The sequence below is a fragment of the Myotis yumanensis genome, unplaced genomic scaffold (assembly GCF_028538775.1).
Source record: "Myotis yumanensis isolate MYYU_CA2020_CCGP unplaced genomic scaffold, mMyoYum1.0.hap1 SCAF_15, whole genome shotgun sequence".
In the NCBI taxonomy this organism is placed as follows: domain Eukaryota; kingdom Metazoa; phylum Chordata; class Mammalia; order Chiroptera; family Vespertilionidae; genus Myotis; species Myotis yumanensis.
The window spans coordinates 50,529,646-50,545,115 of NW_027223766.1; the positions used below are offsets into that span (position 1 = coordinate 50,529,646).

Here is a 15,470-nt window from a genome sequence, read left to right on the forward strand (position 1 = left end):
CCCCTGCCACACGGAGGCGGGCTCAGCAGGGACGCCCGCACCTTCCCCGGGACGTGGCTCCCAGGTGATGCCACAGGACCCATCCCTCGGACACGCTGCTCCCACCGGTGTGTTCTCTCTGAGTCTCTGGACAATGACCATCAGCCAATGTCTCACTTATTCTAAACATTCCAGATTCAATGACCCGAGTCACTCATTCTCGTCCTCAAGGAAATTCTCCGTGAGACATGTGTCCTGTTAACCCAGAACCTCAGCCCAATGCCTTTAACGGCTTAGTAAGTCAGGAACTGGTTTTGGTTTTCTGGGATGTGTCGTTCTCTGAGGCGGGAGAACTGTAGCAGCTCGTTTGCATGTTCTCCGTGATTTCTGCGTCCCTGGAGCGAGCTTACCTTTAGCTGCCGGAGAGTCGCCACCACGAACTGCCGGTAGCCGTCGAAGTCGGCACACGGGTTCCCCACGAGAAAGAGCTCCCGCAGGTGGATGTTGCCCCGAAGGGTCTCCACGCTGCTCAGCTCCCCGATGAAATTTACTGTCAGGTCAAGTTTCGTCAGCCTCTCACATCCTGGTGAGAGAAATGAAAGCAAAGATACACATCGCATCGGTCATAAAATGTGAGGGCCATCACCATGAACTGCCGGTCACAGTTCACACAAGTAGCAGTAGCCACAGTGTAGGAGGTCTGCTGGTGAATCGCACTGCTGACCAGATCCCACCCCGTCACAGCCTCGCACTGAGACCTTGGGAAGTTACCAGCCTGGGCTTCCTCGTGTGTAGAATCAGAATGGCGTTGGTACCCAGTGCAGAGGTTGCTGGGAAGATGGTATGAAATGATTCGTGTGTATTCAAAACCCCAGGCACCATAGCCCAGGTCTCATTACGATATCCCACATGTGAGAGACAATAGAAGCGGGGCGGGAGGGAGAGAAGGGATGGAGAACCCTGGGGGTGGGGTGAGAGCGAAGCCTGCATCCTGCTCATCAGGACGTCAAAGGATGAGGCCCCCACTGAGAACAGCGAGGGCCGCAGATACCGCACAGTCCGAGCACACTGTCTGGAACCGTGCCAGAGCAGAGGGGCGCTGAGGCTAGTCACCCCCAGGAGCAGGGCTCAGGGGTCTGAGGGCAAAATGAAGACCCACGTTTTCCAAAAAAATAGAGCGCGCTTCGCTTTGACTTTTTAAACTGTGAATTTATTACTACAGTAGACATATTAGTCAGTAAAAAGATGTCTATCCAAAATGCACAAAAACAGCCCTAGCCGGTTTGGTTCAGTGGATACAGTGTTGGCCTGCGGACCAAAGGGTCCCGGGTTCGATTCTGGTCGGGCACATATCTGGGCCCTGGTCGGGTGGGGCATGTGCAGGAGGCAACCAATCGATGGGTTTCTCTCACATCGCTGTTTCTCTCTGTCTTTCCCTCTCTCTTCCACTCTCTCTAGAATATATCCTCGGTGAGGATTAAAAACAAAAACAAAATGTACAAGAACAAATAAACACTGTTATATATTCTAGATTTTGCTACACAGATGATGGCAATTCGTGACGTCACATCTTCAAAAGCATCATATATATGAAAAGCAATCATATATATGAAAAAGGACAACAAAGTCGTTATTTCTATTAAACTAGCAACAATAGAGACAAAATTTTAAATAAGATTGTGAAGCTTATAAGACTATAATTATACTTTCCAGCATTCAATCTGACAATACATAATACAGGTTTTTAAATGTTTTCCCGTGGGTCCAGAATTTCACTTGGATACATCAATTGAGAACAGGTGATTGTACAAAGCTGATCAGAACAGCTCTGTTCAGAATGGCAAACATAATGAAAAACACCTCAGGCACCACACAGTAAGGAGTATTTGAAACACGTCAATATGCTTGGTAATTCAGTCATTAAATTATAAAACTGTGGGCTCGGCCACTTAGATGAAGAGTGAACACGAAACTGCACGTGTCTATAAATACAATTAAGGTTGCGTCTCCACGTCGGCATGTTTGCTCTGTGTTGGGAAGAAATGTCAGCTGGCGTTTATGAAACGTGGGAGACACATTTGGGGCAATCTCAGTTCAGACCCAGGTTCCCGGTATTTCCCAGTTACCATGACAGATTCTGGGAGCCATTTCCATGCTGTTTCTCTTTCATGTAAGAGCAGCCTGACATTTGAAAGACTCCAACGGGTTTAAGAATTCATATGTTGTTGGGTTTCGCTGTAGAGTTGGAGATGAAGGACCCTCCACATGGCCATCATATTGTTCGGAGTGGCGGATTCTTCATTTTCCTTCTGCTCAGCCCACACATTAGCAATCCAGCCACATGTGCCATCTTACAGAACGATTCCTGCTGAACGAGCCAGGCTTGAGAATGCCTCCTCGTTGGAGTTAGTGTTCCTTTCCTTCACTGAGTCCCACCCTGGTCTCCGGCTCTTTGATGACCCACAGGGGTCTGAAGGTCACTGAAATCAACCACGCTGACTGCCCAAGGGCGAAAGCTCGGACTGTTAGGCACCCCACCTCCAGGTCAGGGTGGGTGAGGAGGAGGGATGGAAAAAGAAGGTACTTTATCCTATCCCAGGGATCCCACAACAGGGAAAAAGGAAAAAAGGATGCTAGCTATTTTTTTTCCAGGCCAGCAAAACAAACAGAAATGCAACTTGTGTTTAAAATTATATTCAGATTTACTCATGGGTGGGCTGAGTGCATATATACATCTTCCTCCTCTCTCACCTTTAAAATGAAATATAAAGTGCATACTTGCCAGCAGACAAGCCGCCCGTCCCTCCATACATATCCTCAAACCACCCTGGCCCGGTGCATCCGTATCAGAGCGGGGAGGGGGGCGCCACAGGAAGAGGCATCCAGGTAACAAGCCCCAGGTGGATCCTGGTTCCCAAGGCCCCCAAAGACAACAGTGACGATGCTGCCCTCCAGTGGTGGATGACCAACCATGCAGCAAAAATAGAATTGTCCCTGTCCTTCCAGATCCTTCCCTAAAAATAATGAGCCGTGGCCACGCCCACTGAGAGTGAGCGTTTTAATCAGTCCTCTGGAAGCTTAGATTGATATTTACAAAACATGGACCCTGATTAGTGTGTCATGCCTTTGGCTCACAGGGGGACACGGTCACAGGGCTGCAGAGTGGTAGCTGGGAGAGCAATGACTCCATTTCTACCGCAGAAAAACGCCGGACACGGGAAGGACCATGTCAAGGCCAGCACTGATCTGGCCTTGGGTCTTTGGTAGTGATGACATTCTAGGCTTTGAGGATGAAATCTTAAATGCATGATGAATATGTATGTCAATTTCCGCACCAGGAGGTGAAGAGGCTAAATGCGACCCTCACTTAAGTAAAACCCTCCTAATGTTAGCTCCTGGCAGATGGGAGCAGGAGTGCTTGCCACTGCGCCCGCCCCTGACCACTTCCACAGCCCGCAGCAGCCCCGCCAGCCAGGCCAGAGGCTGGACCTGGGATCCCAACCTCACAAGGGCAGAGGAGCCCTGCCAGCCACCGAGTCAACCAAATCCTTTCAGATGATTAACAGACACTTAGGAAAAAAAAACAGTGCAAAACAGCAGCCTGCAGAGTAAAACAGGAAACCTTCCCTTGCAGAACAAGACAAGGCGGGTTAAATAAGGACTGTAGGTTAAAAGGCATGGAGGATCGATCTAGTCAGTGCAACCAAAACATATTTAAAAGAAGTTTGAGGGGAGATCAGATAATACAGAGGTGATGGGTATGTCTATTACCTTTGATTGTGGTGATGGTCTCACACATGTGTGCATATGTCCAAAGTCATCAAATTGCATGCCTTAAACATGTGCAGGTTTTTGCAGGTCAATTATTCCTCAATAAAGCTATTGGTTAAAAAGAGTAATTGTGCTCTAAAGGACGCCATCAAGAAAGTTGACAAGAAACCCCACAAATGGGAGGATATAGTGTTTAAGCAATACTGTTTAAATCGAATCTTAAGTCTCCATTTTAATTCGCAAAAATAAGAAGGAAAGTCTTACCTTCCAGATTTTCAATTTTTTCAATGTTGTTTAAAGCTAAATTCAAATATTCGAGTTTCTTGAGTTTGCTGACATTTTCTGAAATACACAAAGAATGTAATTAACCTTCAAGATCAAAGACATATTTGTATAATCTATTGTGAAGACGGTAAAGAGAATCGAAGAATTATTATAGCTATCAAAACCATGTCGGTCTTTCAGATCCACACCTGTACCCCACACACTGTGGGTTGGCAACGCAACATCCGTTTCGCCCTCCATCCTTTCTCATGGAAGCCAGCTCTGCTCACATCTCTACCCGGCCCCGACTCCAGGGGTTAGGCTTAGCCTAACTGGGCCGGTGCATGGCAACCCCACGTCCCATGCTAGTGAGGACTCAAGGTCCCAGGTGTAAGTCAACCAGCCCATGGCAGTCTCCTGGCAACGGCGTGATGCGGGGGAGGGCACGCAGGCCAAGTGCTCTCGACCAGATGGAAGGGGAAGCTCTGTATTCCATGCTTGGGGAGTTCCTTTCTCTTTTTCTGCTGGATGTTTACAAAGGAGGAAGTGTGATCCCCTATTGATACTCAAGTCAGCTTGCAACCAGGAGGGGACCAGGTCCAGGATGAAGCCCACTGTGGCTGCTGCAGCAGAAGAAGGAGTCAGCCAACCACGAGGTGGAGCCTGCCTACCTCTACGCATCGCTGGGTCCGACACTAGGTCTCCTTCCTGGAAAGCCAGACCGAGTTGGATCTTCCTTTCCTTGGAGCCCACATCACCCTGACACAGGACCATCGCTTTTAATGAACACGAAAGACTACATAGCCCGGCCTGTGTGGACTCTGTGATTGAGAGTCAACCTATGAACCAGGAGGTCACAGTTTAATTCCTGGTCAGGGCATGTGCCTGGGTTGCAGGGTTGCTCCCCAGGAGGGGGCGTGCAGGAGGTGGCTGATCCATGATTCTCTCTCATCACTGATGTTTCTCTCTCTCTCTCTCTCTCTCTCTCTCCCTTTCCTCTCCTCTCTGAAATAAATAAAAATATATTGTAAAGAAAAGGAAAGAAAGAAAGCCTATGTGGGCAAAGCAACCACCATGAGTAAGTCAAGAAGTCAATGGCCTTTGCAGGCAGCTAATACCACCAGGGCTAACACTGCTGAGTGCTCTTACACGCCACGGGATTTTCTCAGCATGCTGCATACATGATGCCACTAATCCTCAAAATGACCCTGCGCGGTGAAAACCCTGTCATCCTCTCCCTTTCTCAAGGAGAATACCCAGGCATGAAGCCTCAATCCACGGGTCCCGGGTCAAGCGGCAGAGCCAGGAAATCTGACTCCAGAGCGTGGCGGCGAGTCACTGCGCTCACTGCGCCTTGAAAGAACAGTCCTTCCTCAGACCCCACGGATGTGAAACCCACCCCCACCCCCGGAGAAGGGTGTGGTTGGGCAGCCCCGCTGAGGGACTGCTTCCCCCGTCCGGGTTTCAGGGGCAGTAAGAGATCAAATGTGGCCAAAACCGGTTTGGCTCAGTGGATAGAGCGTCGGCCTGTGGACTGAAGGGTCCCAGGTTCGATTCCGGTCAAGGGCATGTACCTGGGTTGCGGGCACATTTCCAGTGGGAGATGTGCAGGAGGCAGCTGGTCGATGTTTCTCTCTCATCGATGTTTCTAATTCTCTATCTCTCTCCCTTCCTCTCTGTAAAAAATCAATAAAATATATATTTAAAAAAAAAAGAGAGATCAAATGTGATGACTTACAACCATCACCCTTGTCGTCCCATTTCATTTTGACATTTACAAAATATCATACATGTTATCACAGACCCAAGGATAGCAGTTTCCATCTTTAAGCCTCAGTTGACTCATTTTTCAAAATGAGAACTTCAGAAAAAATTACTCAAGTGCTCTCAGCAGTTCTGTTACCCTAAGCGGTACCAAGGCTCGGCAAAGGCACTCCAGGCAACGCCTGAGCATTTGAGACTCAAAGGACATGCAGAGCGCCACGTGACAAGGGTTCTGACAGATAAGAGCGTCTGCTCTGCATCCCAAACAGAAACACCTGAAGTTAACACATAGCATCGCCAGCCCGCAATCAAATACGTACCTCCTCTTCCCACACGTGTTATATGCATTACCTCTTCAATACTAAGAGTCATCGGGCAGAGAAAACATAGGTCAGATGTGTTGGGGAAGGTTGTGCTGAATGAATTCAGGACCAATGGGCCGAAGGGGTCAGGGAAAGAGAGGCTCATAAGTACCAATGCCTAGAGCCTCCGGCGGGGCAGGGAGGGGTCTGAGCATCCTAGCCCAAGCCATCCCGGAGCAAGCTGCCACCAGCTGCCATGACCAGCCCCCTCCTGCCCCAATTCAAGCAGCTCTGGGCTCGCCTGAGGCTCATCGGAAAGTCATTACAAATGCAGATTCTGGGAGCCCACCGCCCAGGTTCTGAGCCCCACTTTAACAGGAACCCAGAGGGTCCTCAGCTCACAGCTGGACCGACAACTAGCAGAGCCTTCCCCCCAAGCTCATCTGCATCTCCAGTGAGGGGCGGAGCTCAGGAAGGCAAACTTCCACCCCCAGGGCACAAGAGCAAGTGGAATCCAAGAGAGATCCTTTTCCCAGCTACAGGCGTGCCTGAGCGCCTCTGAAAACTCCCATTGTTAACGTGTAAAAGGCTGTGTAATTTCGGAATACTGTGGAAGCCAAAATGTAAGCCTTCTCACAGCTCTGAAAAGGACTGAAATCTACGCTCTCGGCCGTCATTGTGAGGGACCAGCTGTGCAGATTGAAAAATGCAGGGACTCTGTCAGAGCGGCCGGGTCAGAATGGCCCTTTAATGCCCATGCGTGAAAGCTGCGGGTGGTCAGATCGACCTCTTCATTGAACAGTGTGCCAAGGTTCCCATTTCTGGAAAAGTCCAAGATGCTGGAAATCACGTTCTGAAGAAATAGGAAGAATCCTAATACATCTTCAAAGAGATGATGCAAATTCTAGGTTTTTGCAAATTTAGAGCCAACTGGGAGTTACCCAGCCAACGAGAGGCAAGCGCACCCCAGGTTTCTGGCTCTCAGCACAGCGCGCGCGCGCGCGCGCACACACACACACACACACACACACAAAAGCCTGGGAACTTCTCGTGTGAGGGTGCCACCCTGGCCCCTGCACACCACCCAACACCCACGCACACTGGTGACAACCAGAAATGCCTGCAGACTTGGCCGAACACCCTTGTTGAGGGCACTCGCACATCACCACGAGGAGTTAAAAACCTAACCTCAAGGGCTGACCTCTGGTTCCAGGCCAGCACCACAGGGGTTGGTGCTCACTCTGCCTCATCAACCCTGACCCACCCCTTGCCCTCCAGCTCTGGCTGGTCCTCCCTTCTGCTCCGACCTTCATGCGCTGGCCCGGGCGCCCTGGGTACCTGACAGTAGGAATCGTGCGAGCAGGCGTCACCCACCCAGTGAGCACAGGCTCCGAGCATCCTTTCACGTCGTCCTTACACCCCTTGTGACTGCTGGCTGCCATGGCTGTGTCCACTCCCCCAAGAAATTCTTTCTTAGCTGCTGTCTTCCTCTATGGCAGTGGTTCTCAACCTTCCTAATGCCGCGACCCCCAATTTCATTGTGACACATTGAACATAATTAAAACATAGTGATTAATCACAAAAACAATATGTAATTATATATGTGTTTTCAGATGGTCTTAGGCGACCCCTGTGAAAGGGTGGTTCGACCCTAAAAGGGTCTTGACCCACAGGTTGAGAACCGCTGCTCTACGGGAACACTGTCTTGTCCACAGTTCTCCCATTCCGGGGGCTCCAGAAACCATGAGCATAAAGTCCTGGGAACTTACCGATCTTCCCGATGAGATTGTTTTGAAGGTAGAGGATCTTTAAATCGCGGCACCATTTGTCGATGTGCTCCAGCCTCTCTATTTCTTGCTGGTGCAAGGAGAGCTCCTCCAGGGAAAATATCACACACTCGTTGTGCTCGGCATTCCGTCGAATCAGGTCTTCCGTGACTGCAAGGACATTTGTCACAAGTCACACATCCGCCCTCGTGTTCATCATCGGGCGATGACATGACTGCCCTATGGGTCTTTCCTTGCAGATAGATCAAAGAGCTCGGAGCAGTGCCGCCCCCTGCTGGAGGTTCTGACCCACCGTGGGGCAGAGGGAAGGGACAGGACCACATAGTTTTGCCTCTTTTGCGCAGGGTATACACACATTTTTAAATATATATATTATTGACTTCAGAGAGGAAGGGAGAGGGAGAGAGAGAAACATCAGTGATGAGAGAGAATCATTGATTGATGGAGCCCGCAACCCCGGCATGTGCCCTGACCGGGAATCCAACCGTGACCTCCTGGTTCATAGGTTGATGCTCAACCACTGAGCCACACCAGCCGGGCTACACACATTGTGCAGTGTGGATGCAGACAGAGTTGATGGGTGAGGACTATGGGCTTGTGGCCATGGCATCTCGTGGTCAAACTGGGTGAGACCGTGGAGGTAAACCAAGACAGAGTAACTGGCCACTGAGAGGCACAGTGGGGCTGACCAAGGGCAGCCGTGAGGAAAGGTGCAGCCATTCATTCACTCACCTGGTCAGCATTAGTGTCACGAAAGCTGCAGAGGAGAGAGGGACACCCGGAGTTTGCATCTCGATCTTATAAAGCAACCTCCACACGGTCTGTTCCCAGGAGGAACGACAGGAGCCGCTCAGAGGAGGAGGGGCACAAGAGTCTCCTGGCCGGGGATGGGTAGCACGGGGCTGGCCTGACGGCGGCACCAAGGGACTGGAGACGGTACCCTGGGGCCCACAAGTCATCTTCATAAGATACACTAAAGTCGAGGGGACATTGACAATGGAGAAACCCGGCATTTCCAGGGCTGTTAAAAATTATTAATCCAAGCCCTGGTTGGGTACCTCAGTTGGTTAGAGCATCGTCCTGATACGCCAAGGTGGTGGGTTTAATCACCCATCAGGGCACATACAAGAATCAACCAAGGAATGCATGAATAAGTGGAACAACAAATTGATGTTCCTCTCTTTCTCTCCCTCCCCCTCCCTCTCTCAAATCAATCAATCAATCAATCAATCAAATTATTAATCCATTTGATCCTTACATTTTAGGAATGTGAAAATATTCCATGTTCACCCCAAGAGATCATCAAATTAGCTGAACCCTCCGCTACTTCTGGTGACAGGAGTGGCTTGCCATGTCCGTTCTTTGGAAGAAAGACAAGGGAAAGGGAGAGGTGGGGAGAGAGATACCACGAAGGGGAACGTGCCTGCCGCCCTAAGCTTTGGCTCCACCAACAGGCAGAGATGACTGCACACGTGGCTGGGAGGAAGAGGCTAACTGGCAGCCGGCCACCCGGGCTTGCTGGGCGCCCATGGCCTGGGGCGCTCCTCTGTCCCCGGAGGCCCCTGCTAGGAGGTAGGCCAGCTTGCAGACAGGCATGGTGTCCCGGCTGGTTCGGTCCCTGGGCCACTAGGCACACTGCCTTGCCAAGGGTCTGAAGGCTGAGGCTCGGGGACAGTGAGGAGCCCGGGACCAGACAGCAAGAAAGGCCGCGCGCAGGCCCGACCGGTGTGTCTGACCCCAGCACTCACTGCGCCTTCCAGCCACCCCCTCGCGCACCCCACTTCATAGAGGAGGACCCCGAGCCCCTCAAGGGCCAGGCTGCCCGGCGGGTCGGAGGAGGGCCTGGCACAGCTGGGTCTGCCCAGGGCCAAGGGGCGGGATTTGCCGAGCTGGGCTCGGGTCCGCGGGCGGGAAGGGACAGCGCTGGTCCGAAGCTGGCGCCGAGGGTCCTAGTGGACCCGGGCCGATGCCAGGAAAGGGGACCATCGAGAGCGAAGGTGGGAGAGGAAGGGGCGCTTACTCCGGCCCATGGTGCCTCTGCGGGTTCGTGGGCCCTGAAACCGGACCCAGAGTCCTGCGGACTCCGCTCACGCTTCCCGGTAGCGGCTCTGCGCGACCACACCTGCCCTGGGAACCATGGCAACGGGGACTCTACGGCGGCCGCGCCGGGCCAGGCGGCGCCGCGTTTCCTGAGCGCGGGAGGAGCCGAGAGGTGAGACCCGCGATGGAGGGGCTCCCGGGAGGAGACGGGGCTGTCCCCACCCCAAACCTTGCCTCTTCCCCGCCCCGCCCTCGACCTGCCACAGACTGATCCCCTCCCACAAGGCCCTGGCCAGATCAACCCAGAACCACAGGGGCCCTCAGTTCCTGATGGGATCCGCCTGCTGGGCGTGCCTCCCGGCCTGCCCTCTACCCTTTTATCTTTTTGTATTTTATCGCACACCTTCCGGAGCCAGGCGATCTGGATTTGGGCTCCACTCCACATACTGGCGGTGTGACCTTAGCTTCCTGAGCCTCGGTTTCTCCCTCTGTACGATCAGTAACGATAATGACCGCAAGGGTCCCAGGGAAGCTTGAATGAGATAGTGTGAGTGAATGAGAGACACTTGGGAAAAACAGCGGCTCAGTATAAAGGTTCCTTGTCGTCTCTTTAAAGTCACAGCCCAACACTAGTCAGTTTCCTACTAAAAAGTTTTCTAAAAACACCACCCATTATGAAGGCCTGGGGGTAGAGGGGCAGGGAGGGGCGAGAAGAGGTCAATGGGAGGGGGGAGGGGACATAAGGACTACTTTCAACAATTAAGATTTTTAAAAAATAAATTAAAAAAAAATAAAACACCACCCACTACCCCTCCGTCAACTCTCCCTACACACCACTGTCTTAATGGTAAAGGGTAGGAAGTCTACCTGCTGTGGCTCGCACTCACCTCCCAGTAACCCAAGCCTCTCTCCTAAAGTGCCCCATACACTGTCCCCCAATTCTGGACCAGGGACGCTCATTTGCCCTCAGATGTTTGGATGTCTTACGCCTCCCAAAAGTTGTTTTATTTTTAATGTGTTATTATTAGAAAATTATTACCCTCTATCTACCCCATTTGCAGCAACAACAAAAGGCAACATGTAAACGATTAAAACAGAAGCCCCCTCCCATCCCAGTCATAGTATTGCCTTGATATGTGTATGATGTTTGCATTTGCAGAAAAGATTCATAGAGCACTTTTGAGTGTTCATGGTTAGTCGTGGGCAGTCATTAGGGTTTGCAGGATGGAGGCAAGCGCATGGATCTAGTCAGAGCGGCAGGAAAGCCAAAGCAGGGGGAGTGGTGTAGGGACTAGTCCGTGTGGCAGTGGAGATGACTGCATAGAGGGGGTTCTGGAACATAAATCTGAGAAATTAATCAGGGTAGTGGAGGTGTTAGATTCCAGGCCAAAGGAGCGGAATGGAACAGTGGGGTTTCAGTGGAGTTCTAAGGAGGTGCCCAAAAGCCACTCAAACTATAAATGGAGGTGATATCCACCATCATTTCACCATGTTTTGGAAGGAGGGTGGTGTGGGGTGAAGAGTCTGACCTCTGGCTTTGGACAACCAGTTCCAACCCACAGATTTATTATTGCATGGCATTTGCGTGGCACCAGACAGGTGACTCCACCTTCCAGAGCTAAAGCTTACCCATTTCCACGTGAAGGTAACCACACAGAAGACCATGTATGGCCAAGCCACTGGCAGCTGTGTGTGCTGGTATCTGATTCCTCCTGGAGGAGATGGCCTGCCATGAGCAGCAAATATGCCTGTGCATGAATTTGAGCATTTTGACAGTAAGGGGTTCATCAAGGCTAAAACGATCTGGCTGCTGGAAGGAAGCTGGTCCTAGGGGGTATCCAGATAAGAAGATAGTTTCTAAGATGACAGAGGCATGAAGTGAGGTCCAGTATAAAGGATCTCAGGGTCTGGGGTCCAAAGAGGGAGACAGCCTAGGACTCCAGAAAGTTCTCAAGAGCAATTGCAGCCCAGGTGACCGGTATATTGACTCGGAGCTTCTATCCTCCCCTTCAGACAAACTCACTCTTGAGCTCTCAACCTCACTCTTAAACTCTGTAGTGGTCCTTGGGGCCTTGCATTCTTCCTGCAAAACTTAGCGCCTTTGAAACTGGGGTCTTCTATTGGTCCCTCCACAAGGGAAGCAATGGAACTGTCATTCTGCATTTGTGCTCAAGGCTGCCCAAGTGCTTGGAGGTGCTAATTAATTCTCACAGCAACCCTTGGCTACGGGCAATGTTATCCTCTGCATGTTACAGATAGGGAAACGGAGGCCCAGTGAGATTGTACCACCAGGATAGTGGATCCAGGCTTTTATGGCCTAACCTGCATCCCATACGGCATCATTTTCGAGGCTGAAAGCTACATAAGGGCAGGAAGGGAGTCTGTTTTTCATCTCTGAATCTGAGCACAATTCCCAACACTCACTAGGTGCCCAGTACCTGTTAGTTGAATGATTGAATGAACGGGTTGGTGAGCCAGTCTCTCTTGGATAGTGGCTGTCCTGGGAGAGGACCACGTCTCATGACTTCAGTAGGATCATCACGAAGGCGCCCATTGTTTAAGGAGATGTAGCAGGCTACCCTGGAAGGGTGCCCCATCCTCTGGTCATCAGACACATCTGTGTCTTTGGGACCTTTTCACCCAAATCTAGGCTAAGAACTCCTTCCAGGAACAGGGTCTCGACAGATGGTTCCAGCACTCTGGTGGGACAGAGGGGAGCCTTGGGTGATGGATGAATCAGGGAAAGCAGGAGCCTTACTTAATAATGTGTCACTGACCAGGCTGGGCTGGTTATGCCGTGCCCTCTGCCCACCAACATCACAGTGTTTCTCAGAAGCAGAGCACCCATGGGGCATGAAGGACAGGCGCACCAATGAGCTGTGGTGGCTACAGTCCAGGGATAGGAAGGGAAATTGGGCAATCAATCACACAACGTGACAGCTCTGAGTCAAGTTGAGCTCATTTCACTCAAACTGGCCGAGACAGTTGAAGGAGTCCCGGTGTGTGTCTGTTTATGCAAATCATTATTCAAAAGAGACTCACTTCTTGGAATCCTGGAAATATGACAAGATGCGTGGTGCTTTCTGAGGGAACTGTGACCACGTGTTTGTGCATATACGCAGGAGAAGGAAATCTGGAAGAGGGTGTTCGGCAATTCCAGGAGCAAAGTAGCCTTCCTACTTCTTCTGCGCTGGATAAACTCCAGGGACATTGGCCTAGAAAGCTATTTGGTTCTTATTACCTTCATTACTATATATACTTTAATATTTTTATGAGGAGTAATTAGCACGGTGGTTACAATTCCATTGTATTCCATTAATTTTCCTTCAGCAATTTCCTCATTGCAACTTTATGGCAGGTTAACAGCTCCCGTGTTTACTGGCACCTCTAGACTTTCAGTTCATTCCTTGTTTCCTCCTTTCCTCCCTTACTTTCTTCCTTCCTTCCACCTTGCTTTCTACTTTCCTCCTTCTTTCCCTCTTTTCTTCCTTCCCTCTTTCCTTCCTTCCTTCCTTCCTTCCTTCCACCCTTCCTTCCATCAGCAAATATTTATCAAATGTCTCCCCATACATCAGGCACTGTGAGGAATAATTGAGACAAATGAAAACTGTATCTACAAAAACATTAATCTTGCCTTAATATAATCTACCAGGGTAAACTTGAAAGGAGGCCCCTGGGGAAATTGCAAGTAGCTGCCAATTTTGCTAATGATAATAAGTTTATTTTAATTGCTAATATATTCCTAATTACTCTAGTTCTAAAATGTTTACTTCGCTGTCAGTCATCTGCTTTGATTTATGTGCTTTGTGGAAAGGCTTTGTCACATCCATCAAGTTTGGTGGCAGCTGCTGAAAGTGATTTCACCTTCCGTGTCACACAGCTCGGCAGGCCACCATTTGTCCAAGGGCAGAGAGGGATCCACGGCTTCCCACTGCAGCTTAGAGGAAAGTCATATTTTAAGGGCTTTGGTTACATGGACAAAGGAGACTGACACTGTCTGTTCCAAACTCTGTTTTTATTATTTATTTATTTATTTATTTATTTAAACTTTGCCATATTCTTTTTTAAAAAAATATATTTTATTGCTTTTTTACAGAGAGGAAGGAAGAGGGATAGAGAGTTAGAAACATCAATCAGCTGCCTCCTGCACAGTCCCTACTGGGGATGTGCCCGCAACCAAGGTACATGCCCTGGACCGGAATCGAACCCGGGACCCTTCAGTCCGCAGGCCGATGCTCTATCCACTGAGCCAAACCGGCTAGGGCCCAAACTCTTGTTTTTAATGTAGTCTTCTCCTGCCTGTTCTGTCTCCTCTCATCTACCTGAACATATGTGTGTATGTGTATGTGTCCAAATAATTGTTTCAAGAATGTGACAAAGATCCCTAACCTGGGTGGGCATTAGAGAGGCCCATTAATCCATTTACTCATTATCTCCTCCCCTCCCCCCAAACATGTATTGAGCCCCTAGTGTTGGGGATAGACTAGTGACCAAGACGGATGAGGTTTTGACCACCCCAGAACTTACATACTCATAGGAGGAGACAGATGGTAAACAAGTCAGCACATGAATACTACATAAGGCGGTTGCAGATGAAATGTGCTATGAAAGGGACATGGGGCTGATAGGTGAAGTTCGGAGGAGGGCGACTCGGGGCCGTCAGAGTAGGTCACGTTTAAGGTGAGACCTGAGCACGAGAAGGAGGCAGTTAGGTGAGAGCTAAAGGGAGATTTTGTTCCCCCCTGGGGAGAAAAGGTGCAAGAGCTCTGAGACTGGGGAGCACCTAGGTCTGTGAAAGGAATAGAAAAAGGCTGCTAGGGTGATGGGGCAGACGAGCAAAGAGGAAATGTTGAGGGAGAGCTGGGAGGCAAGCACTGCTAGAGGAGCTGGTAAGGAGATGGGGGTGAGTCCAAGTGATAGATAGCCACGGGCAGGTACAGAAGGTGGCCATCCACTAGCCCGGACCAGCCCCTGCCCTGACAGCTCTCAGAAGGAACCAAGTCTACCGACACCTTGAGCTTAGACTTCTCACCTCCCGAACTCCAAGAAAATAAGTTTCTGTCATTTAAGCCGCCCAGTTTGTGGCTCTCTGTGATAGCAGCTCTAGCAAACTAATATAGGAGTTAAGGATGACTCCCCAATTCTTTATTTTATATCATAAATAAATAAACTTATTTATTTATTTACGTCAGAGAGGAAGGGAGAGGGAGAGGGAGAGAGAAAGAGAAACACCAATGATGAGAGAGAATCATTGATTGACTGCCTCCTGCACGCCCCACACGAGGGATCGAGCCCGAAACCCGGGCACGTGCCCTTGACTGGGAATCGAACTGTGACCTTCTGGTTCGTAGGTCGACGCTCAACCACCGAGCCACACCGGTCAGGCCCCAATTCTTTATTGGAAAAACTGGGGGAAAGAAATGTCATTTCCATTGACTAAGATGGTGAGGTCAGCGGAGGGGCAGGTTTGGAGGAGGCAGGAACTAGGAGCTCCCACATGGACTTGTTATGCTCTAGACACCTGGACACTCTGAGAGAGCGACTGGGTGCATGGAAGTGGAGC

General features: G+C 50.3%; 1 protein-coding gene across 3 annotated transcripts in view; it reads right to left on the reverse strand.

Annotated features, from left to right (window-relative positions):
- Positions 1-9,971, reverse strand: part of DNAAF11 (dynein axonemal assembly factor 11) — a 32,595-nt gene extending 22,624 nt beyond the window's left edge. For all 3 annotated transcript variants that reach the window (XR_011468213.1, XM_070392026.1, XM_070392027.1), the window contains exons 1-4: positions 9,888-9,971; positions 7,850-8,017; positions 4,015-4,092; positions 390-562 (exon numbers count right to left, since the gene is read on the reverse strand). Coding sequence is in view for 2 of the 3 variants with exons in the window: in XM_070392026.1 (XP_070248127.1) it covers positions 390-562; positions 4,015-4,092; positions 7,850-8,017; positions 9,888-9,897 (429 nt within the window). In the remaining variant the exon portion in view is untranslated. The remainder of the gene's footprint in view (positions 1-389; positions 563-4,014; positions 4,093-7,849; positions 8,018-9,887) is intronic.
- Positions 9,972-15,470: the final 5,499 nt, after the last annotated feature.